General features: G+C 33.6%; 1 protein-coding gene across 3 annotated transcripts; it reads right to left on the reverse strand.

Moving 5' to 3' along the window:
• Positions 1 to 831: 831 nt before the first annotated feature.
• LOC143252452 (rho GTPase-activating protein 15-like) lies at positions 832 to 27,795 on the reverse strand. 3 transcript variants are annotated; one of them, XM_076504577.1, is made up of 14 exons: positions 27,582 to 27,795; positions 20,927 to 21,010; positions 19,144 to 19,335; positions 14,617 to 14,757; positions 11,979 to 12,074; positions 10,982 to 11,080; positions 9,518 to 9,635; positions 7,311 to 7,445; positions 6,054 to 6,155; positions 4,539 to 4,616; positions 4,153 to 4,281; positions 3,110 to 3,215; positions 1,661 to 2,021; positions 832 to 1,406 (listed from the first exon to the last, which is right to left on the reverse strand). In XM_076504577.1, exons 1-13 carry the CDS (start codon positions 27,711 to 27,713, stop codon positions 1,835 to 1,837), a joined length of 1,599 nt encoding a protein of 532 aa, XP_076360692.1. In that variant the 5' UTR covers positions 27,714 to 27,795; the 3' UTR covers positions 832 to 1,406; positions 1,661 to 1,834. The 3 variants fall into 3 exon arrangements, with proteins under 3 accessions (XP_076360692.1, XP_076360695.1, XP_076360693.1); XM_076504580.1 differs by having other exon boundaries at positions 20,917 to 21,010; positions 27,582 to 27,788; XM_076504578.1 differs by lacking the exon at positions 11,979 to 12,074.

Consider the following 27,795-nt stretch of genomic DNA (forward strand, 5'->3'; position numbering starts at 1 on the left):
TGCTCTTATTATGGCTAATCTCAAGACAAAATATCATTGCAATGTAACTAGACACATCTCCTGATTGCAGTACAGCTAGACATGTTTCTTGATTGCAGTATAACTAGACGCATCTCCTGTATAATTAACAAATGTACAAGGATTTGAAGTCTTAGAAATCAAATGTTCACAAGCTTCCCCCTCACAAGTAATAATGAATAAAGAACCTGAAATCACAAATACCTGTCGACACAGCTCAAGTAAACTTTTGTGTCTGTGGTTTTCTTGAGAAGTGACTTCCATGTACGGTGAGAGGTCAACAGAAAGTTTATAGAGATGTGTTGGTCTGAAACCAAACTTGTTATACTTTTCACAAGCTCGTTGCTATAAAAACTGTTACAAATAACGGCACAATCCTTACAATCAAACTGAGATCGATTAGCAATTTTTAAAAATTTGACAGTAAATGCCAGATACTCGATGAATTGAGTCACTAACGAGAGGTGACAAGTATTGTTTTGACACATGGACATTGATACACAATTTAGACAGACAAATTTTTCGCGGCCCATTATGACCAGGTGGTTAGAGGGCGCTCGACTCGTAATCTGAGTGTCCCGGCTTCGAATCCCCGTCACACCAAATATGCCTGTCCTTTCAGCCGTGGTGGTGTTATAATGTGACGGTCAATCCTACTATTCGTTGGTAAAAGAGTAGCCCAAGAGTTGGCGGTGGGTGGTGATGATTAGCTGCCTTCCCTTTAGTCTTACACTACCAAATTAGGGACAGCTAGCGCAGATAGCCCTCGTGTAGCTTTGCGCGAAATTCAAAGTAAACAAACAAAAACAAAAATTGTTCATATAATGTGTATTTTATACAGAGCTTTGATACATAAACATTTTAACATTTTGCATCTTATAAATGTACATAAGCAAAAACAAGACATAGTTATTAGCTCTTTTTATAATACAAGATACAGTTCTTATATAGAATTCATCTTTAAAAAAATCTAAAACAATTTCTTACAGCGTAAAAATATAGTCTCAATAAACAAGTGAAATATATTTATAAAATTACGTTTCGATCTCGCACAATTTTTATATTTCAATAATATTTAAACGTAAAACATAAGAAATACTAAAATACCTGGAAACATAATACAAATGGTGTATTTATTTGCACCGTTATGTTCTACAGTCTATATTATACACATACTTACAACCAATGTTAAAACGACAACACACACACTCGTGGTTTTATTTAAAGTTCGTACCATATTTAGTTCGTTACCACTGTCCTTAATGTTGTCTATAGCAACACCTTTTTGTCGTCACAGGAGAGACAACGGTAAGTCTTTGGATTTACAACGCTAAAATCAGATATTGGATTCCCCTCAGCAGAGACAGCAGCTAGTCCGAGTGGCTTTGCTGTGAGAAAACATACATATTACCTTTTATGTTTATTCTACCTATTCGTAGTCAAGTATCATAATTAATATATATTAAAATTAGCAATTAAATAATAAAAACAGTAATTTTTATTACATCTCATTACAGGTGTAAAAATCACTCTTATGTTGCTTAGAATCTGGATAAGACGATACAGATAGTTGTATTACAAACAAGCTTTATAATCCACTATTTCCAAATGGTATTTCAAGAATGATCCACGAAATATTTACCAGTGCTGCCAGAAATTTCTGTTGAAATGTTTTCTTTTGTTCAAGTTGGGTTCTGCCTGAAGTTAGATCCATAGTTACTATTATATACACTGTAAAATAAAAGCAAAAAAGTGGACAGCATAAAATCACTTAAAAGATTCCTGTGATGTTCTGTAATATGATGGTAGCTGTTTACTAAGAGTTACGAGGAGAAGAAAATATCTGGTGAAATTCGAGAAGCAGGTATTCAAGCAGTCGGTTCTGATGTAGTACATCTAGTGCCATGTTGACAAGGTCTGAGTCTGAGCTCATCAGCGTGGGTCCAAATACGATAGCCAGATTTTGTATGTCCATTAGATTCTTCTCCCGGCACTTTTCAACTCTGCATAAAAAAACACACACACTGAATATTCCATTATAGATAAACAGCTGAAAAAACACATTCCTGTATTATTCTACTGGGTGTGTTACAAAACAATGGTACTCACAGCTTCTTGTATACAATTAAACTAGTAAAACATTCAGTAGTGAAACAGTAAAAAAAACAAACCATGTTAATGTGTTGATATGCTGTAACAGTGAGGATAAGATCTCAGAAGGTGACCATATTCACATAAACTCACAAAAATAAGTTAGCTCTCAATTTAAAAACACCATATTTTCAACATTAGGACAAACCACATTTGTAATCAGGGAGAAATGTGTTGTCGGACCTTTACTGAAAGTTCAGTCTATAACCTAACACCCATTTTAGGTCATCTTTTTAAAGTAACTCAAATTTCAAAAGATACATAATGTTGCAATAACACATTTCAAAGTGCTGTTTTTCAGGACAACAGTACTCATACAATATCTCCCTGTATACATACATGAACTGTGTCAGAAGCGACCGTTGAACGGTCGACGTTAGTTTTCGATAATTATATTATTTAAAGACATAAAGATACCGATAGACAAACACCTCAGTAAACAACTAGTATTAAACTGCACTACAGATAACCTACAACAGTTAAATGTTAAACAAGGACCTCACTAAACAACTAGTATAAAATTGTATTTTATACAGACCTCAGTAAATGGCTGGTATAAAACTGTATTTTATATAGACTACAACAGTTAAATGTTAAACACAGACCTCAGTAAATGGCTGGTATAAAAATGTATTTTATATAAACTACAACAGTTAAATGTTAAACAAAGACCTCAGTAAATGGCTGGTATAAAACTGTATTTTATATAAACTACATCAGTTAAATGTTAAACACAGACCTCAGTAAATGGCTGGTATAAAACTGTATTTTATATAAACTACAACAGTTAAATGTTAAACACAGACCTCAGTAAATGGCTGGTATAAAACTGTATTTTATATAAACTACAACAGTTAAATGTTAAACACAGACTTCAGTAAATGGCTGGTATAAAACTGTATTTTATATAAACTACAACAGTTAAATGTTAAACACAGACCTCAGTAAATGGCTAATCAAGAACTTCAAAGTTTCGTAATTTGCCTCAGGTAAGGAATGAATAATTTCTTTGATCGATGCCATCTTTTTATTCATAGTTTGTTTTCCTGTGTGAGAAGAAATAAAACTGTACATGATTGATTATTGTAATAACCCTTGTTAAGTGAAGTAAGTTATTTACAGTATGTTTTTCCTGGTGACACAGCAGAAACTGTGCAGACCTAAAAGAAGAAAATTCTGGTCTCGATTCCCTGCTGTGGTCGTCCACAGTGCCAAAAATATAATTTATCTGTACTGCTTGGTTTGTATTAAGTTACACTAAAACACATATTCACAATATTTCAGCTCAGAATACAACATTATACTACCTACAGAGGTATTAGTTTATATTATAATATTATACTACCTGTAGATGTATTAGTTTATATTATAACATTATAATAGCTACAAAGATATTAGTTTAAGAAATAACATGATTTGGTATTGACACATGCAAGACTACATGAGCTATCTGTCCTCTGGTAACAGTACGTATTAAAATCCGATTTTTATGTCATAAACGTGCAGACTTACATACAAGCAACTAGCATTGGGTGAGAGAGTACTGGAATATTGTTATAATAACTTCAACATAATTAATTCAGTAACACAATAAATATGGATTATATGATAACGTAAAACATTCCATCACTATTTCAATTAGTTCCACTAATTGCCACTAGAGTCTCTAATCTACTTTACATAGAAAATTGATAATTTCATCTAACTTAGTGTGTCACTTCTTTACACTGAATATCGCTACAGTCAAATGAGTAATACTGTTGCACTCTTGGAGAGGTAGACATAAAGAAGTCATTAGTTTAACGGTTAACTAGAAAGATCCAACACATACGAAAAGGTCCCACATAATACTACCTTATAAAGTAAATCCATTGCATAACATTTTTAAATTATTTTAAAACAGGCAAAAACACTTAAATAAATGAATTTTAAATATAATTAAGTACAATATTCAAAGACAAGAAGAACTAGTAATCAACTCACCAAGGACGTCCATGATTTGGAGAAAACAAGAAACTGGAATTAAAGGTTCCCTCATTTCCCTGAAGAAAAGCTTTAAGGCACCAGTCAAGATGTGAACATCATCCACTGTTTCTAGGAGAGAATAGTCATCTGAGAGAAGAAAAGTTCTTTGATTACTGTAATTATAGCTTTTAATGTTAGGAACAATCCATTATGTTAAGACAGTGTTTTAAGAATTAAGGCTTTATTACATACAATAATATCAGGTTTCAATGCACAAGTAGAAGAGAATTTTTACAAACTTTACTACTGCTTTGTATAATGTGAGTTTCTACAACTGAAGCCATAACTGTGATAAAAGCACTATTAATATCTTAAGACACAAGAACAATGTGACACAGACATACCTTGGTCAACATGAAGTCTCAGCTTCTGGACTTGTGCTAAGTTACCACTTACTCGATAAAGTCCATCAGTGTTCAGATCTGCAAGAGAAAAACTGGAATTCTCATCAGTTAGAACAACAAAAGAGGAAAACAGTATTAAATATTTATGACCAATAATGTGTTTTTGTTTCTTTACTCTTAGTACAAACTACACGATGGGCTATCTGTGTTGAGCCCACTACAGGTTTTTAGCACCATAAGCCTACACACTTTCTGCTGAACCAATGGAAGGGAGAGACTGGTAATTAAAGTTAATTATAAATAATTAAACCTGATGGAAAACATTCTACAACAATTTAATTTTCACTTAGTTAACAAATAAACACAAACTACCAGTGTTGACTTTCCGTTATCCAGACTTAGTAAACAAAGTTATATAACAGGCCACAGATTGATTTATTGCTTTTTGCCTGAACCTGATATTATTAAGCTATTTTGTCAGTTTAAAGACAGAATTTATGGACCCATGTACAGCTCAGAACTTTATTCATCCACCCTCTAGGTACGAAACAGTTCACTCTATTTTTTCTCTTTATAAATAAACATTTCTAACTGAATTCAGTAACTAGTCCACTATTTCATTTTACTTTAACAAATGTCTTCGTGAATAAAACACTACAGAAATTAAAATTCAATAGAGATGTCTTAATTATTAGAGAGATAGAAACTGAAGAAGACTTAACACAGTTTGAAACCTCACCTACTGAAAGTTTTCACACAAACCTCATACAAGTGATTGACACAGATCCGTTACTTTAGATAAACGAACTTCACGCACGTGACTGATTCACAGCTGATACTCTAAGTATACAAACCTCACACAAGTGATTGATACATAGCTGGTACTTTAGATATACAAACCTCACACACGTGATTTATACATAGCTGGTACTCTAGGTATACAAACCTCACATACGTGACTGATACATAGCTGGTACTCTAGGTATACGAACCACATACACGTGATTCATACACAGTTGATACTCTAGGTATACAAACAACAGATGAAGTTACATTTCAAGCACTGTTAACATAATCTTCTTATTTATAGCATCACATACAGGCCCGGCATGGCCAAACGTGTTAAGGCATGCGACTCGTAATCTGAGGGTCGCGGGTTCGCATACCCGTCGCGACAAACGTGCTCGCCCTCCCAGCCGTGAGGGCGTTACAATGTTACGGTCAATCCCACTATTCGTTGGTAAAAGAGTAGCCCAAGAGTTGGCGGTGGGTGGTGATGACTAGCTGCCTTCCCTCTAGTCTTACACTACTAAATTAGGGACGGCTAGCAAAGATAGCCCTCGAGTAGCTTTGTGCGAAATTCAAAAACAAACAAACAAACAATCACATACAATACCACCTTTTAGAGAAAAAACAAACCACGAGACCCAACTGAACATTGTAGATTCTAACCATACCAAGTAAATTATATATTTGAATTTTTGTTGTAACTTCTGTAATGGAATAATTACTTACCAAAAAGTTCTATTTGTGCAATACATTTCAAAACGAACTTGGGAATATTGGTTTTCTCCCTTTCACACAAACTTTGAAGGCTATAGCCAAACACTGGTTCATCTGTTTAGAAAATATATATTTAGTGTTCACCCGTACTCATACCGTATAAAACAGTTACGTTGTTACTTTTCACATTGAATCTAACATTCTCCTCAACCAAATATAGAAGACACGAACTACACATGCTTTGAATATTAAAATTAAGAAACAAATTTAAAAGTGCACCAAACATGATATGTGAATCACGTGAAGTTATTCTTTATGTCTACGTCTCACAAGTTTCATTAACCTTTGACCCTAATCTTCTAAAGTTGGTCCACTTTGTCGGTAGTACCTGTATTTATAAGTTTGGTTAATGTCCGTTCATCCTAGTGAAATAAAATGTCTACAAGATTAGGAAAAGTTTTCTATGTAATAGCAGTTTGGCTTTTAATGTTAATCAGGTCTAGAACTTTGTATGTAGCATCTGTTGTATTGAATATCTAATCATTCCGTACTGAAATATCATGTCTACAAGGTTAGGTAGAATTTTTATTTAGCAGTGACTTCGACCTTTGAACTATGACGTTCAATAGTTAATCAGATCTTGAATTTTGTATGTTTTACCTTTTATGTATGTTTGGCCAAACTCAATCCACTCAGTATTGAGGTATTCTGTCTACAGAATAAGAAAAGGACAGGAACAAACCAACACGACCTACTTTGCTTAGCGAAGCAGGGAAAGCATGAAAACAGGAACTTTGTTTTTGGTCTGGTAACTCAGAATACAAGTTACCAAATTTCTCTATCGGATTATCAAGTCAGAACATTAGAATGTTATTGTTTTCTTAGTGTAATGTTATACAATGAGCAAGCTTCACTCTGTCCACTGCAGGAATCGAACCTGTATTTTAGCGTTGTAAAATCATAAACTTAACACGAACCCAGATATGGATGACATTAGAGAGAAAATATTAAAATACACTGCTTTTTTGAGTTGTGTCAGTTCAGAATTTGAGGGAAATTCATTTTAAAACTCTAACCTTGAATATAAGCCTTTTTAACAATTGAAAACTAAATTTAATCATTTTCGGTAAAACAATTCGTTTTCATGCTTTGAAAAACTGCTTACAAGTAGGCCTAATTTATACATATCTACACAATATTCCTATTGTATCTCATGAAAACACACAGAAACAGAGAGTTTTATATTCTATGAAAACTGAATTAAATTACCTTTTAGAATACCTTTCCTTTTCAGGTTTTCTATAGATGGACGTTTATGGAAAAATTGAAGCAACTTATTGTGAATTCTGTTCCTGTCACCGAAACTGTTAAAAAATGCTCCATGTGCGTTTTTTAGGTGATCAACTGTAGAAAACAAACTCATATTATGGAAAAAAAAACTACATATATCTATATTATAAAAACAAATTATATACATATATACTATGAAAAACAAAGATATATGTATGTATATATATATTATAAAAACAAATTTTATATATATATATATATATGTAAAAACAAATTATACAAGTAATGCTAAATATTTTGTAAATGTAAAACGATGTAGAAATGACAGTGCCATAAAGAATGTAAACAAGAATCTATGGATGACACATACATCATGCCTGTATGATTATCAACATAAACAAAGTAGTTTTACAGTTTTTAGGTCTTTTTTGTAATTTCATATCATGAATTATTGACTAGATAAAAAAAAAAACAACGGAGTGTTACGTAAGCAAATGAAACACAGCAAATATTGAACAGAAACGATTCTAGTAGTGAGCCCACTCTACTCGTAATCTGCGAATCTTGGGATCGAAACTCATAATTGTTTGCATTTTCATCAGTGGAGTTTTTTATAATGTTACAATAATACTGGTCTGAACAGTGACACAAACTTTTATACTTCTTTATAATGTTACGATAATGATGGTCTGAACAGTGACACAAACTTTTATACTTCTTTATAATGTTACGATAATACTGGTCTGAACAGTGACACAAAATTTTATACTTCTTTATAATGTTACGATAATACTGGTCTGAACAGTGACACAAACTTTTATACTTCTTTATAATGTTACAATAATACTGGTCTGAACAGTGACACAAACTTTTATACTTCTTTATAATGTTACGATAATACTGGTATGAACAGTGACACAAACTTTTATACTTCTTTATAATGTTACAATAATACTGGTCTGAACAGTGACACAAACTTTTATACTTCTTTATAATGTTACGATAATACTGGTCTGAACAGTGACACAAAATTTTATACTTCTTTATAATGTTACGATAATACTGGTCTGAACAGTGACACAAACTTTTATACTTCTTTATAATGTTACGATAATACTGGTCTGAACAGTGACACAAACTTTTATACTTCTTTATAATGTTACGATAATACTGGTCTGAACAGTGACACAAACTTTTATACTTCTTTATAATGTTACGATAATACTGGTCTGAACAGTGACACAAACTTTTATACTTCTCTGGTCTGAATGGTGAAACAAATATTTATACTTCTCTGGTCTAGATAGTAAAGTCCTACCTCTTGTGAACTAAGACAGCCTTTATCTGTAATCTAGTAAAGTTCTACCTCTTGTGAATTAAAACAGTCTTATGTCTGTAAGCTAGTGAAGTCCTACCTCTTGTGAACTAAGAAAGTCTTATGTCTGTAAGCTAGTGAAGTCCTACCTCTGTGAACTAAGATAGCCTTATGTCTGTAAGCTAGTAAAAAGTCACCTTCACACGTTTTCGAACACTGCAAGTCAAATGAACACAACATAACCATAGAAAACACTCAAATACTAAATAAAGAAACAAACATGAACAAACGCAAAATTAAAGAAGCCTTACTTATACAACAACTTAAACCCAAAATAAACCAATATAAAGGAACACCTTTATACCTATATTAATATAATAAAATAAATAAAATTATATATTCAAACATCTAATACCGCCCTCTACATTTCGACACACAGTTACACAACCCCTTTCAAACATGTGGCCAGCTTCCGGTCAGTTACCTCTTTCTTTGTGAACCTGACGATGACCGAAGAAGGTCGAAACGTTGTTCGCTCTTCTATGTAAAATATTTTCTCAACCCAAACGAGCCGTTTTTGCATATAAGACAGTCTTTTGTCTGTAAGCTAGTAAAGTTCTACATCTGCGAATGAAGACAGTCCTGTAAGCTATAACAGTCTTTTCCTTTTTAATTTGTTTATATTTTTGTTACCTAGTTATTTAGAGTGTGGGCATGTTCCACCAATTTGATAGTTTGTTTAATTCAGTTACCTTGGGCGAAATTGGACTTCTGGATTCTGTTGTGTTTTGTGCATTTCAGTTTAGATGTTGGATGTGTAGGTTACGTCATTTTCTCATCACTTCACTGTAGTTTCTGAAATTTAACTTACATTTAGGTGACCTGCAACTGAGAAACCGGTTCTTCTTCCTCAAGTCACTTTTCAAGTTTTCATTAACTCCATCATTATTAAGTGACTTCTCTTCAGACTTTATGTTTTCAGGTGAAGGCTATTGAAAATCAAAAATGAAACCTATTAAAATGCTTCTATTATTTCTTTAGGCCAAGAAAAACGCTTTTCTTTCAAAAATCCACCAGAGGAGTAATTTTTATTCGCTTTTTAACCATTGAGTTATGACACGAGGTTATGTTGGCAACACTCGTAATTATGTAACTGAGGCGAACCCTGTTATTTAATATCACTTTTATGAATAGTATTGGCTAGAATATTCGATACGTCTGTTTTATTACCTTTATTCTTTTTATTTCAAATATAAGTGCTGTTTATATTATTAGCTTAACATATAGATTTAGGACTGATCTAATTTTGCTTAGATGGCTGAGAGTCGTAAGATATTGCTTGAATTACGGCCTAAAACACCGTTAACAACGAAGGTTCTCGAACAACAGACCAGTACATTTTAATCTTTAAAAATAAGAACCTAAGAACAGCATATCTAATTAGATTTACTTACTACTACTACTCTGATTTTTAGTTCTAATTTATGAAGACACCTCGCTTTGAGAAGAACATGAGATTACTCATACCAAAACAAGTAATAAGAAAAAATAAACACATGAACAAATATTTTGTTACAACAACCAAGGCCCTGTTACTTAACATATATTAGTTTTACCAATCTAACTTAAAATATTCATTTATTAAGAACACTTATCATTCAACTGTGTAACTCATACAGTCGTAACGAAGAGTACTTACAACTGGACTGTAACACAATTGGTGCTTGATCCAGTCGTAACCAAGACTACTTAAAACTGAACTGTAACATTGTTGAAGCCTAACAGTGGAAGAGGGTTCTATCTAAATAGTGTGTACACAGCAAACAGTAATAATTAGAATTATTACCTTTAATGTTACCAGTTTGGAGTATGAACTGCCGAAATTGGGGGTTAAAGTGGCCCAGTGATTTGATCATTGGACTTCAAGGAAAGTTTAAGACTTAATTAAAATTAAGTAACAATTATAGGCAGATCCTAAAAGTCAGAAGTTTATACTAGAGTAACTAGAAATTTAAATTGTACTTGTATTAATAATCCAGTTCTTATAGACTGTTATCACCAGATCACTGGTGGACCTGGCTGTCAGAAACCTGCCCACTAGTAAAAACTGTCACGTAATTTTGAATGTTATAACCTCATTTTCAGTATTTAAAATATATTTTAAAATCTTTGCAGACATTTATTTTTGTCCACTACCAGATTATACAAGTTAAAATCATAATTGAAGAATACCAACCCGGCTACAAGCAGAACTGGAGACCCTCAAGATGGACGTGAAAGGATTGATATATGTCACGATATAACCATCTGGCCAATAAAAAACAAACAAACTTACTAGCATAGATATAGCACTATGTATATCACGGTACCAGTCAGTAGATGTTTGGTCAGAGTCGTCCTGGAACAGAAGTGTCTGGCCCAGCAATGTGGTGAGCTGTAATAAGAAACACAATACTATTTACTGAAGTGAACCAAGAGACAATATTAACCAACTACATGCAAAAATTAACAGGTACTTGTTCTTTCACTGTAGAGTATTAGGCCTAATACAAAAATTGTTATAAATAAAAGCGATCATTATAATTCGTGAGAAAAACGGAAAACGAACCTTTAACTAATTCTAGAATTAATTTTAAAATGTTTTACGTCAGGCAGAAATAAACAGTTACTTTGGCTCACGTAAACGTAAACTCTGATAAATGCATGTCTCTTCAAAACTGTAAAATTCATATCGCTAAGCAAATCCTGGTTGTGTACATTGATTTAATAAGTTTTCTTTGTTGAATAACTAAGTAAAGAAGATGGTTTGTAGTTGGATAGAACTTTTTGGTGTAACAGCTTAGTTCATATATTTTTGTTAAAACACCGATTTTAGCCTGAGAATCATAAGATTCAGGCTAAACATCTTTAACAAACAAAACTAAAGATGTGTTTGAAATCTATGGTAAAATTATAAAACAACAATAACTGTTAGAGGTAATCGAACTCGGGTGGATAGTGTCATTACCTCACTGAAGTCCTCCAAGTGCCACCCACGTGGGGACTCGGCAGTAAATATGAAGATTTATAACGCTAACAAATGGTTTTGATACTCGCTGTTAGCGTACTGTAGATAAACATTCTGAAGCTATGAGTTTAACAATATACAGATGTTTTCACTATAGAGACAATTTCTACTAAATACAAGTAGTCTGATTTAGCGATGAGTCAACCAGTCAAGTAAAACGTCAATTACACGTTATGAGTGATTTTGTTTAACGTTTATATATAACTATAAATTCTGTAGTTTTCTTTTTCTGATTTTCGATACCCTGTAAGAACACACAGATTACCCGGAAAACATTTTTCTTGGATGATTTGTCAGGACACCAAGAGATGACAGCACCTGCTAGATTGATGAAACTGTCAGCTTTACTGCCCCACAAACCCTAGAGATAAAAATAAAGTTTTGGAGTTATTTAAGTGTTAAAAACGAAATTTTTTACTAATTTAATTTAAATAAACTTTCTAATTATATACAATACTGACCACAAAACCACTCCACAAAGTGAAAAAGACAAAGATGGGTCTTACAGTAATATAATAAATCATTTCACATATAATATTCTTCAATTAATTAAAAGCACCGACCCTTTATAATTTTTCTTGTTTTTCGTAATTCATCAGTGGCTCAGAGGAATAACGCTTGATGGCTTACAATGCTAAAATCCGATGTTGATACTATGTGTGGGCATAGTAGAGATAGCCCATGCCATGGCATACCTCTTTGCCCTTAACATCAAATAAAATAAACAACTACTTATTAAATATTTATTATTACACATCAATATACACATACATCAATTTTTCTTTGCTATTACAAATAATCATTTTTACTATTGTAAATTAGTTTTTAATATTGGGAACCCACGTTTCTATAATCACTACTGTTAACATTCCCTCAGGTTACTAATATCCTAAAATAAACTAAATACAAAACTATAATTAAATAAATTATGTGAACTTCTATAGCTATCAGTTTCAGTTAACTAATATTTACTAAGAGAAACATCTAGTTTGATATTTATTACGAGCATATTTGACTTGAAGGCTATACTTTATTTTTGGAAGAATCGCACTTCTTACACCGTTGTTTTTTATCTCTTCTTTGACTTACTATCTAGTTTAAACTGATTTCAAATGTTATTGATTTTTATATATACTACGTAGGCGTAGTTAGTGGCTAATGAACGACACTGGGAATTTAAATTCGTGTCCCTTTGTCATGGGGAAGAAAAAAGTGACACTAAGGGGCCGTGTGTACTAAAAGAGTAAATAGGAAAAATGAAAACGTGTAAAATCTGTCTTTAATAAAATAGGGTGTATTATACCATTTCACCCATAAGTTTAACAAATCTATAGGGATTCATGCACAAAATAGAACGTGTATACATATTTATTTATCTATAGAGTTTCCAAATTTACTCTAAATACATATTGTTTAACAAATCTCGAAATATGTTTTGTTGGATGTAACTGGATACAACACGTGCCTTTGAATTTAAGTGAGTGTGTCCTATGGTTATTATAATATAAGCATCTTTCGGACAATGCAACAATTCTTCACATTTGACTTAAAGTTTAATATTAAGGAAGTAACTAAAAATATATCCTAGTATTATTAATCCACATAGTTAATTTAATGCTTGTGAAGATAAAATATTGACTCAAATACTGTTGTATGATTGAATACATTTTTGTGTTATTTCCAAATGCATTCAGTAATTTCATGGATTTTGGAGATATATTTATAAATCTACAACATAATTTAATAGTTTAAGTAAGTTTTTTTTTTAAATTTCGCGCAAAGCTACACGAAGGCTATCTGCGCTAGCCGTCCATAATTTTGTAGTGTAAGACTAGAGGGAAGGGAGATAGTCATCACCACCCACCGCCAACTCTTGGGCTACTCTTTTACCAACGAATTGTTGGATTGACCGTCTCATTATAACGTCCCCACGGCTGAAAGGGCGAGTATGTTTGGTGTGACAAGGATTCGAACCCACCACCCACCGATTGCGAGTCGAGCGCCTTAACCACCTGACCATGCCGAGCCGTTTAAGTAAATCTGAGCTGTATTCATCGGTGTAAGATTTATTGTTATAGTATTCAAACTGAAATTAAACCATATTGGTTTATTCAAATTCATTTAAAGTTTTATTGGTGTGTTCAAACTGGGCTTAACCTTTACTAATGTATTAAAATTGGGCCTACGTTTTATTGGTGTATTCAAACCTCGTTAAATGTTTACTGACGTATTCACACTATGCTAAAGAGTTATTGGGTCCCCCAGTGGCACAGCAGTATGTCTATGGACTTATTCTGCTAAAACCTGGGTTTACATACTCGTGTTGGGCAGAGTACAGATAGCCCTTTGTGAAACTTTTTGCTTAATAATAAACTACAAAAGGATTTATTGGTGTACTCAAACTGGACCTAATTCTTATTGCTGTATGTATAGAGACTGATTTATCATATGTTAAATAATGCTTATGTAAGTTGAATATGGCTACAAATACAGCAGTAACCGGTGCTTGGTAAAATTACCTTAAAAACTAGTTTTGATACTAACAGGATGTAGGAATTATTTCTACGGGCGGAGTGTTCTGCTCCAAAAGAAGTGTCATACTTCAGGCTAAAAATTTTCTCAACTTAGCCTACTTTTTAACTTCTTAGTCAACAATGAACAAATCGTAAGCTTGGACAATACATAATACTCTACTATGACATGTTTCATAAATATTTGGAATCTCGCTCAAGAAACATGAAAACAAAATTTGCATGTATTCTTGGTGCCTCTAAACAATAACATATATCAGTTTGAGTTCATTTATCTGACTATGATTAGCTATTCATCACTTCAAACAACAGTTAAAACCGCTTATAGCTTATACATATTTTAAAGGCAGCATAAAACATGTGATGATTTACCAAAGCTGTTGACTGGACGTCTTTGTAACACAGTAGCATAACATCAGTTAACACCACATGATGAGAAGACCACTGCTTCTTCAATCGTTTTCTACCATCTTCAAGTTTTGTCATCAGTAGTTTTCCTTGCCTTTTGGGATTCTGGAGAGAGTGAAAAGCAGAGTAGGGAGATTTTTAAAAAGTAACGTTAGGTTATGTTAACAACACTCTAAAAAAAACCGACATACGAAAACATGTTTTTCACAAACTCACGCGTAAAATAAAAGTTACATTTTTTTTTGCCAATGTGAAACATTCACACATCATTTTTTGCAAAGATAAGAAAGTTATTTCTATCAGTTGAAAATTTATATTAGCTTTATGGACTTATGTCCTCAGTAAAATTGAACATATGTAGAAAACCAATAAAAAAGACAGCTGCTGGACATACATAGGAAACAGGGGAAAAAAAGGCAGCTGCTGGACATACATAGGAAACAGGGGAAAAAAGGACAGCTGATGGACATATTTAAAAAACAGAAATTGCAATATTTTGGAAATTATATAAACTTAGATCAGTGGTAAGTAGGCAGAGATTCTGATGGATAAAATCGAAAAGGAAACACTTTCAAACAGAACTCATCTGACTCAATGACTTTCAAAGAAAAGATTGAAGATCAGTAGATTGAATATGATTAGTTGTGTTTTTAAGAAAGGTCAAAATAAGACACGCTTATGTGAGTGCAACATAAAATAGCCAACTAATCATAGTTTGGCTGGGAAGTTGTGTTCAAATCACATTCTTGGTAAGATGGCTACTTTTTGGAGGCAGTAGTGAAGAGCAGACATTAGCAGCAAAAGCTACGTTGAGGTTCGATTTATTTTATTTTACAATAAAGGTTAATTATTGTAACATTATGGGAATTCATTTTTGATGGAAAAAATAGATATTTTGTTTATTAACAGCATTCCATATTAATTCATCCTATGTGTTTGTGAAATTGTCTGCAAACTTCTTCCACTGTTTTGTAATTAGCAAGAACACATTTGGTAGACAGACAAATTTCTGCCCTGCTAGAGCTTCCCTGGCCAACTGTAAGTGTTATTATTTGTAAAATGAAAACGTTTAGGAGCAACAATAGCTCAGCCACGAAGCGGTAGGCCACACAAGCTCACAGAACGGGGCTGTCGAGTACTGAATTGCGAGTAGCGCGTAAAATAGGTCTGTCCACAGTTACAACATTCACTACCGAGTTCTAAACTGCCTCTGGAAGCAAAGTTAGCACAAAAACTGTTCGTCGGGGGGTTCATGAAATGGGTTTCCTTGGCCGAACAGCCGTACACAAGCCTACGATCACCAGGCACAATACCAAGCGTCGGTTGGAGTGGTGTAAAGCACACCGCCATTGGACTCGGGAGTGTTGAATCATGCTTCACTATCTGGCACTCTGACGAACGAGTCTGGGTTTGGTGGATGCCAGGAAGACGCTACCTGTTGAATGCATAGTGCCAAATGTAAATTTTTTGTGGAGAAGGAATAATGGTCTGGGGCTGTGTTTCATGATTTGGGCTTGGCTCTTTAGTTCAAGTGAAGGGAAATCTTTATGCTACAGCATACAATGACATTCTAGAGAATTGTGTGTTCGAAATTTGTGGCAACAGTTTGAGGAAGGCCCTTTGTTCTTTCTTGCTGGACAATGCCCCCGTGCACAAAGCGTGGTCTGTAAAGACATGGTTTGCCGAGGTTAGTGTGACACACCTTTGGGATGAATTGGAACGCCGACCTCGAGCCAGACCTTCTCGCCCGACATCAGTGCCCGACCTCACTAATGCTCTTGTGGTTGAATAGGAGCGAATCCCAGCAGCCATGTTCTAAAATCTAATGTAAAGCATTCCCAGAAGATTGGAGGTTGTTATAGCATCAAAAGGGTGACCAACTCCATATTAATGCCCATGGTTTTGGAATGAGATGTTCAACAAGCACACATAGGTGTAATGTTCGGGTGTCCACATACATTTGGCCATGTAGTGTATTTATAAATGTCGTTGACGGATAGTGGAAGACACGTCCAGCTTAAGGATGGTTCACTTTGTCTTATGATTTAAACCAGAATAGTCCTGGACGTAAAGATACATATTATTTATAATATAATAGTGTTAAATGTAAAGATACATCCTGTTTATAATAGAATAATGTTAGATGTAAATATACCTCTCAAACAAAACAGTGAAGCAAGCAGAGAAATTAGGAAGAGTTTATACTAGTTTCTAAAGCATTCTAAGGAAATGGAGTATTTTAAAGTGTTTGTGTGTGTGTGTTGGGGAAGGGGGATAACATGGCGGTTGAAGATAACCACACTAGTGATGGAGTAACAGTAGATTTGATGGAGCAGGACAGTAAATCTGAATGCGTGGCTGAGACAGTCACTGTTGAAACTAACTTTGGTAATGAACTTGACTATGAACTAGAACTCGACAAAGACATCAGAAACTTTATGAAAACCTCCACAACGCATATATTGTCTCATCTATAAACAGTGAAGAACATGCGTTTGCTCCTCCTGGTAATAAAACTCCAACAAACAGAAGTAATTTACTTTTCGATGTTAAAGATATGTATTGCGCCTGATATTTGTAATCCACACAGACCATTATCAGATGACACAAATTACGCGTTGTAATGTTTCATCAGACTTTGTAATATTAAAACAATAGAAACAGTTAAGTTACCGAGTGATGTGTATTTGCTGATTGTAGTGTACCTGTTATGGGGCTGACATCACGCATATACTCCCAGCAAACCAAAAAGGAAACACCGCTATTTTGGGTGCAGAAGAGAGAAAATTTAGTAATCACAATGTAGTTGCCGATACTGGAGTTTGCGATCAATTATTTGAAATTATAATCAGCTGTGCGGCAGTTGGTTGAACGAACAAACAGACAAAGAGTCTGGAGTTATTGTTTTATAAGTTTACAAAACACCCAGTACTGTGGCAGTAAAACGAGCACTTACATGGTTTACAAACTATTGCCGTACCATAAGCTATGCAGTTCCCATTTTATAACTGGTTAGTGCTATTTGTATACATAATGTACCTTGTGACTGTAATATAACTCAGATCTTAATCAAGTCTGTAGCTTTTACAAAATGTTGATGCTTCTAGTCATATAAATATTGTCATTTGGGACAGAAACAATAATCTTCTATCTCGTCCCTCGGTGGTACGGTGATAAGTTTACGGACTTACAAGGCTAAAGTTAGGGTTCGATTCCCTCTAGTGAGCACAAGTTATAGCCCACTGTGACTTTGTCCTAGAAACAAACCTTAAATTTTTTTATGACCAAGTGAAAAGAAGTTTTAAAGACATTATTGTATGTTACTAAATAAAATTTTCTTTTCACAAAACAACAAACTGATTAGTCCATAAATGAGTCACTTTTGTTATAGCACTTAAATAAGTGCTGACTTAAAGAATTCTGGCAATGAGCGAAATGCATCATAGGACTGACACTGCCGGCCTAGTGAAATAGTATAATGAGTGAAATGCATCATGGGAGTGACACTGCTGGTCTAAGATAACTCTGGTAACGAAAGAAATGCATCATGGAAGAAGCATACAATAAACAGTATCTCCTAGGTATATCACTGTTATTGCTAGAAACCCAAAATGGGCTAGCTAAGAATGATGGGTAGTTTTATTATCATGAAGCATACACGCTTTGCTACACCACGTGTTATAGATCACAGAGTTCAAGGTTTACTTCATATACCTACTATTATGGTTTAATGTATTGATTCACCTGTCGGCAGGAGATTGCAACAAAGGCGTAATTTAAATACTATTGTGCAGAAAACGTAAAGAGGGCCATTATAAGGTGAAGGAATAAAAGATATGATCACTGTTATTATGACACGTGTTTGAGTCTTGTTTACTAATATATCCCAAAATTAAAATTTTAATAAAATAAGCTAATTTAAATTTTCAATTTCTTATTGATTTCTTTCATCTAAATCTGACAAAAATCACACCATATATTCTTCAGATGTACCAGAAAAAATGACATGTCCTCATTGTACCCTTGTACCCCCACGTGAAGTTTTCTTTTTTCTCAGTTAGGCTTGAATTTCTACTTCGAAAACGTTTAAACAAAGAGTGATAGGCAAGTCTTAGAGTTGTGAGAAATACTGTTTCATACAACTTCAGTAACTTAACGGTATCAATTATTATTGATCAACTTCTAATATATATTGATATCACTACATTTGCATACAGGATGGTCCAAAAAATTTGTTATCCCAGCATAGGATAGTCTAGTACGTTAGTTGTCCTAGATTCAATCCCTTCTTCATGGATATGAATGCGTTGTAAAACCGAAACTTGCTCGTTCTTGGTTAACTCTGAGTTCCTCGTGCCATTGGCATTAACATGAATAGGATGAAACCAAAATACCTTATTTTTCTGAGGCAACACACGTTTGGACCATCATGTATAACTAAAGAGCTTAAACGTGTCTATGTATTTATATTACAGAATAAGGAACAAGTACCAGTATCTGATCGTGAAAACTCTCGCAGGAAGTCTTGACGTCACCAGCTTGGCATGAACGTAGCTCGTCCAGTTGATATGGTAGTGACAATGATTTGGATAAAGGAAGTTTACGTGGTTGAGTAGAGCCACCAATTTCAACCAGGCGCTCAAGAGATGTAGTCGTCAACCCTTTTCCATCATTCTTCAATTCCTTTGAATCAGTTGTATGAAAAGCGTATATTAATCACAAGTTTGGCAGATAAGCAATTATAAGATCTGAGTTAAACAATTTAGACAACAATATGTTGATTAGTCTATCTCTATATAGATAAAAATATTAAATTATACAATACGACTGAGAAACGTATGTACTGAAATAGTTTTTTTCTGGATTGATATAAAAAACAGTTATATTATGCGATACAAGTCACGTGGCTAATCACGGTTTTAACAAGTTCTTTATCCACTCACTCTATGAGGTGGCTATAGTAGCAACACGACGTAACGCGTTAGATTTGCTCAGTAACGTAAACAAGGGATAAACAGTAGCTAAGAACAACCTCATAATTTCATCATGTCTTAATTGGAACGAAAGAGCATACGTTTGAAATAATAGTGACATGGTATTGTAAATGAAATTGGAAGACAGAGGGACGAATCAAATGGAATACTTTTAGCTATAACAAAGTAAAAAACAAAAATAAGAGAATTCACTTAACTGTTTGTGCAACAAGGACATATCACTGTTTGATTTCATAGAAAGCAGAAGAAAGTTAGGAAAATACAAACAATAAAGAAAAGATATTGAGCAAATTACCCGAGCGCCATATTGTGTGCGAAACATAACAACACGAGAAAAACAATCCCGACTTGCACAACAGAAATACTGACACTAATAAAATAAGAAAATGCAAGAACATTAAACTAACTTCTGGAAAAATATAAACAACTTCAATTTGTGTTTATTTCTTGCAAATATTGGAATATTCCTCAAATAGTCAGGAAAACCCAAATGAAACTTTAACAAAACGGAAAAAAAAGGAGGAAATAAGTTAATTATAAGATGAAACTATTGTGAATAATAACTAAGTTGTTTTAAAGCACTTTCAATTATTAACAGAAGGCATGAGAGGTACATGTTTTAGTTGATGGTTGCTTATCATTCTCTAAATATGGCGCTGAAATACATAACATCAGTTAGACTGAATTTAAAAGTGAAAAAGAAACACGTGAGATTGAAAAGTAAGCAAACTTTGATAATGTACTGTCAGTATACTGGCAATTAGCCTTAGTAATGTATTGTCAGTATACTGGCAATTAGCCTTAGTAATGTATTGTCAGTATACTGGCAATTAGCCTTAGTAATGTACTGTCAGTATACTGGCAATTAGCCTTAGTAATGTATTGTCAGTATACTGGCAATTAGCCTTAGTAATGTATTGTCAGTATACTGGCAATTAGCCTTAGTAATGTACTGTCAGTATACTGGCAATTAGCCTCAGTAATGTATTGTCAGTTTTTGATAATTTACTTTAGTAATATACTGTTAGTATACTAACAATTAATGTTGCTAATGTACTGTCAATGTACTTACAATTTGCCTTCGTAATATACTGTCAGTGTATTGACAATTAGTGTTGCTAATGTACTGTCAATGTACTTACAATTAGCCACGTCATTTTAATTGGTAAATAAAAAAGTCAACCGAACATAAAATTATTATGACAAAATTCTGCTGATGTGCGTGTATTAACCTATGAACTTGATTATATGAATAAACAACAAAGTCTACCAGAAAGTACCTGGATTTCGGTGACGTAAGAGACCTGGGGTATTTCATTTCCCTCAGACAAATATGGCAGAGATGAGTCGGTGGAGTTGAACCACTGTAAACGAAAGAACTTTATAAGTTATTCAGTCACATGCTTGATTTGTTATTTTACTTATTCTGCACTTTTTTTACTTCCACTAAACATTTACAGCTGAATAGCAAAACCAATCATTTTTAACTCTCCTTTCTGAAGACTAAATAAACTCTAATGGTGACCATTAGACGATAGATTAATTTTAAAAAGGAATTAAAACTCGAGTGTTTTTGAACAGTTGGTTGTTCTTCTTCATACAATAAGGGGTGATAGTGAGTTTTTGAAATGCAGTGTGCAAATTGTAATATCAGATGTATGTGATGTAATGTATTTTGTCTAACACTAACATTATAAAGACAAGCAATGAAATAAATAATCCAATATGGCGGTTAATATCCCTTAACCAATGATTACATAAATATATTTCCTTTTTTAATTTGCTTGGTCGCCTTGTTCTGGTCTAAACTATTAATTTTTAACTTGAGGTCCCTTTTGCATTAATTACAGTATTTTTTACAGTATTCAAAATCTTTGTATATTTTGTAACAAGTAAGATCATTCTTATTAAGATGGAATAAAAGTACACTTAAATTGTTAAACTGATAAACGTATGTTATATTAAACACATACATATGTAATTTGTGTAATAAGACAAGTTCTATGGACATCATAAACGATTTATTGGAACAGTAAACAATTTTAATAGACACTTGGAGAAAGATATGTAATAGATTATTTTTCGTATCACATCAAACATATACAGTCATGTGAAAAAGTTAGGATACCCGATGAAAGTCTGTGTATTTTTGTAACATTTTCGGATATATAGATATTTAATCTCAATTTCAACAATACTGAGAGATTATAGGAATATAACTAAACAATTAAAACTGAAGAAAAGACTTTTTAAGATCTTCTGTAAATGTAATTTTACAAAAATGCATATTCTAACTGAGGATAAAGTTAGGACACCCCAACATTTATTCGCACTTAAAATGGCTCAACTCACACACAGGTGTATCACACCAGGTGCACATGATTAGAAGATCGTTACTCAGAACATTGAATGAGGCTTGCCCTATTTAAACCTCAGACATATTGTTTGGTGTGCTCCTGACTGTTGAAATGAGAGTGAGCACCATGGTGAGAGCAAAAGAGCTGTCTGAAGCCTTCAGAAAGAAAATTGTAGCAGCTTATGAGTCTGGTAAGGAATTTAAAAAGATCCCAAAAGCCATTCCACTATCCGGAAAATAGTCAACAAGTGGAGAGCTTTCAAAACAACTGCCAACATGCCCAGGTCTGGTTGTCCAAGCAAATTCACCCCGAGAGCAGACCGCAAGATGCTATAAGAGGTCTCCAAACACCCTAACATCTCATCATGAGACCTACAGCAGGCTCTGGCAGTAGCATGAAAGTGCATGCCTCTACAATCAGAAAGAGACTGCACAAGTTTAACTTGCATGGGAGGTGTGCAAAGAGGAAACTTTTGCTCTCTAGGAGAAACATCAAGGCCAGACTGAAGTTTGCCAGAGAGAATGTAGACAGTGCCCAGGACTTCTGGAATAATGTTCTTTAAACAGATGAGTCCAAATTTGAATTATTTGGACACCACAACAGAGGACATGTTTGGCGTAAACCAAATACAGCATTCCAGGAAAAGAACCTCATACCAACTGTGAAGCATGGGGGTGGAAGTGTCATGGCTTGGGGCAGCTTTACTGTAGCAGGACCTGGACAGTTCACAATCATAGAATCCACCATGCATTCTACTGTTTATCAGAGGGTGCTTGAGGATCATATGAGACCATCTGTAAGAAAATTAAGGCTGAAGCGGAACTGTACCCTGCAACACGACAATGACCCAAAACATACCAGTAAATCCACCAAGAACTGGCTAAAAACTAAGAAATGGAGAGTCCTGGAATAGCAGAGCCAAAGCCCAGATTTTAATCTCATTGAGATGCTGTGGGGTGACTTGAAACGGGCTGTACATGCAAGAAACCCTTAAACATCTCACAGCTAACAGAATTCTGCATTGAAGAGTGGGGCAAACTTTCTTCAGACCGATGTCAAAGACTGATAGATGGTTACAAGAAGCGTCTCACTGAAGTTATTTCAGCCAAAGGGGGTAACACTAGTTATTAGAGGGTAGGGTGTCCTAACTTTTTCCTCAGTTATAATATGCATTTTTGTCGAATTACATTTACAGAAGATCTTGAAAAGTCTTTTCTTCAGTTTTAATTGCTTAGTTTTATTTCTATAATCTCTCAGTATTGTTGAAATTGAGATTAAATATTTATATATCCAAAAATGTAACAAAAATACACAGGCTTTCATAGGGTGTCCTAACTTTTCACATCATTGTATATAATAAATTATAACATTACATTATTGTAAATAGCGTCTGTAATTTTATATCAGTTCATATTAAACATCCAGTACTTGATTGGTCCTCCATGTACTTCAGTTAACCTCTATGAAAAGACGTGGCATATTGTTGATGAGGTTATTGATGTAAACTACCATGATTTCATCCCAATTTGTCTCTAGAAGGCGCTGTAATTCAGCTTCAGTAGCTGGCTTAGAGTAGTGGTTAACAAATTTCTATCTCATTTCTGCCAAACAGTTTTCAATGAGATTACAGTCTGGAGACTTTGTAAACCTTGGCAATCTTGTAACGTCCTCCTAGTCGAGATAAACCTGTGCAATATGTGCACTATCATCCTGCAAAACAAAATTATTATCAATCCTTGTCCTAGCATGTGGTAGAAATATAATCTTCATGTGATGCATGTAGGACGTACCATTGACGTTTCCTGAATAATATGAAGAGAACTCTGTCCACCATGACGAGTAGCTGCCCAAATATGCAGTGCACCACTTCCTGTATACTCCCTATAGGAAAAACAGTCTTTCCTCGTCTGTTATCTTGGCAAATAACGAACATCAATCCTTTAACAAGTCAGAAACAGGGCTCATCTAAAAAGGTGGCATGTCACCATATAATAACTGTAAGTTAGCAAGGTGTTTTGCCCAAGTAACATGGTGACGGTGTTAAATTCTGGGTTATTTCGGTTTACAGATAGCCCTTCTTGCAAAATAATCTTGTTTGATCAGTCTCCTATTCAATGTTCTTTGGATACCTTGGAATGTATATGTTCGTGCTATTGCTGTCGTAAACTGTTACAAAAGTTCTTTCCTCTTTAATTTATTATCTTGATCCAAACACGGTAATTTCGACCATTAGTTTTTTTCGGCGTCTACCAATAGACTTTTCTGGAACATGGTTTCATGTAACACGATGACATTTTATAATTCTGGATACATTACTCTGGAATACTCTACTGTTCTGGCAATGTTCGTTTGCTTCATACCATTTCTGAACAGTCGAACAATTTAACTACTGATAACTAAACCAAGTACAGAAAAATTGTCTGAACAAACAAACTGATCTGTTTCGAAAAAATTATACCAAACTCACACCCTTTTTATACAAAGCAAGTGTGTATATATGTTTTGATGAACAACTTATACAGACCAGAATAACAATAATGTTTGCCCAATCATACATAACCTCCTCTGTCACTACTCTTGTATTTACTCATTAACCAGTTCATAAATGTAGACAATAATATCAATTTAGAATAATATGTAAACATTTTGTCCAAGATTGTATTTATAACAAAAACTGGTTATTCACTTTGACTCATTTTTGGCCCCACTCATTTTGTTCCTCAAAAACTTCCTGTTACAAAACAAATCTCTATATATTCACCACCATTTATAAATTCTGTCTATACTCGAAACTATTTATGTGTTTGATTGAGGCTTCACAACTTGTAATTCTACTCATTTTCTTGTGGCTCAAACTTCTGTTAAAATATAAAAATATTGTTTCATCTTTAACTTTGTCTTTTGTAATTCTCGCTATCTTGTTTTCACCGGTAACAAGATATTTTCCTTAATATAAAATCAATGATCGTATCGCATAACAATGATTGCAATTAAACTAGTTTTTAAGCTTGTATGTCTTGATGGATGTCTGTATTGCATGGTCTAGGTGGGAGGAGTTACCTCGATAAACTGAATGGCCACCTGTCATATTGCATAGCTTTTGTGAGAGTAGTTACTTCAATAAAGTGAATAGCTACCTGGTATATTGCGTGAAATTGGTATATTTGGTGGAAAGAGTACCTCAATAAACTGAATATCTATCTTTTATATTGCTTATATCTTTGGTAGTTTGTTTTGATTATTAATCCAGATTGTTTGCGTTACCAACTAGCTAATCTGATTAAATTTTGTGGATCAGAGTTAAAGCAATCGCTTTTTGAGTTGCCTGTTAAATATTTTTTGTGCCATCAAAATCTTAATTAGTTTGGTTAAAAATAGATAATTCGTTCCATTTATCTGCCTTGTGTGTACACATAAATACACAATTTATTCCATCTATAAGTTTAATATTATGCATCAGAAAACAAACAACCTGTTTAGATTATATTCCCAACTATCCTCCACTATTAAACAGTTACCCTATTTAAGTTATAACAGTGTAATGTAAAGAAACTTCTGTTTTTATGACGTTACTTTGCCCTGACATTAAATGATATAATATGGTTTATTGAAGAATGATGTACATCTAGAGAAGAAGAAAAAAAACCCAAGAAAATGGCCAAACTGAAAATGAGAACATACAAACAGTTAAATAAAAGAAGGAAAAAAGACGAATTAATTAGCATCAAAATATGAACAGTTCTATCTTCATAATTTATTTTATAATCTAGATTGTGAATTTCGGTGAGAAAGGAACTTGAATACCACTCAGCCGTTTGATTAACCACTTTTCACTGAATTAGACCAGTTTCGGGCAGTTCCAACCTCTCATTGCCAACCCTAAGAATTTGTAGCTGGTGCTGTGTAAACATAAAGGTTCATTCCAGTCAGTGAAAGACAAACCAAACACTATGTGCATCATATACAAATGTCTACTACTAAATGAATCTCTTTTTGTGGCTTATCATTATCTTAGTGGAATAACTTGAGACTGCAGTAACAGTTATATGTGGTTTGATGAACGATAGACTGAAATTTAGCTTTCTTACGCAATGATATTTTTATCGTTTGTGATGAAAGAGGAAATATTCTGAATTGTTTTGTCCAATAAGTAATCCTAAATTAGAATAACAATACAACCCATTAGTAATTTCTTCAAGTTCAAAACTAAACCTAATTGTATACCGTCAACCTGGTGACAGGAACCTATAGGCAATACATATACATATACATATAAATAACTGATAAACGAGGCCACAGAAATACTTGGTGAAAGAAGTAAATTAATATATAGTAATATTGGACAGGTATCTTCTTAATGACACATATTGTTAATCGTTTAGGCGTAAGAGATTCGTAAGGTCACAAACTTTGGGACTGACAGACTCAGTGAAGAAATGTGCTTACATCAACTTGTTTTCACTACATTTTATTATTCGTGAGTTGAAATTTCGTTCTATTCGTTTCTTATCTGGTATATATATTTATTATTATTTAACCACAATAATAAATAGTTTTATTGATTGTTTCGTACTAATATTCAGTAAATTTGCAAGTGCGCGATTACAAATTAGTTGAAACCATTTTACGCAGATATTCATTAACGCCCCGGACATATAATTTTTTTCTAAGAGTTTAGTTTTCTAAGCGAATTTCGCATAGTTGTTGAAACAGTCACGTCTAAACATAAATCTGAAAAATGTATGTATGAATTCTACAGTCGGTTTATATTAGAATAAGCCTCACACAATAACCAATCCAGTTTCAAGTAGAATTAGGCCTACTAGCACCAGAGCTAACCACCGTGACCGGCAACCATTGTAAACTAAATTTTTATTAAATTATTAATAAACACATTTTTAAAAATTTACATAAATTTTTAAACAATATAAAAAGTGGCGTGGTTGGCCACCCCACTAAATCCGACACTGGTATAGCGAAAGTTCGAGAAACAAATGATTTTTTACGTCTATATTGTCCAAGTAGATACGAAAGCCAAGAAATACAAAAGAACGCTAGCTTTAATAAACAGTTTTTTATAAGTGACACTATCTGCGTTTTAAAAAACTCTTAAATAAAAATTTTTAAACCTTAAGGTTATTCTTCACTTATTCTAAAGAGTAAACATGGTAAAATCTTAAAGTTCCTAAGGTATGACCAAAATGATAATTTAATAATAAAGACGTTTTATTATAAAAATACAAAACCTTATAACCTAAACTTTTTCTAAAGTTGTACCTTTCTAATCGGGGACATTCCTAGTTTTCTTTTGATGAATATTTACTTCATAGCTCAGATTACAAAATTTTTGTATTAAATTGATTTTGTAAGTCTGTACGTTTTCCTAACAACATGAACAAAGATATTTGGATTTAGTTGTTTCTATAATTATAAATATAATCGTTGCTATTTAACTTTCAAACTAGTTTCTACCATTACTACTGAAACGTGCTAAGGTAAGTAACATATACAGACACACCAGTTAATAGGATAAGTTTTATCACAAATGCAAGCAAAGAAATATTAATTTAACTGTCACCTCTTCCTCTGAACAGCTTAGATTTTCTGGGGATTCTTCTGGGGGCGTTCCATAAGGGGTTTCGTTTTCGTTTTCCGAACCTTCCTTCCCAATCTGTTTGATTATTTTTTCTAATGAGCTCAAATCCATCATTTTTCATACTTCTTTTACTGTAGGTTCCATAGCACTTAAAACACGTCCAGAATCGTAGAACATGACTTCCTCACTGGTGGCG

This window comes from Tachypleus tridentatus, chromosome 6, assembly GCF_004210375.1.
Source record: "Tachypleus tridentatus isolate NWPU-2018 chromosome 6, ASM421037v1, whole genome shotgun sequence".
Taxonomy (NCBI): domain Eukaryota; kingdom Metazoa; phylum Arthropoda; class Merostomata; order Xiphosura; family Limulidae; genus Tachypleus; species Tachypleus tridentatus.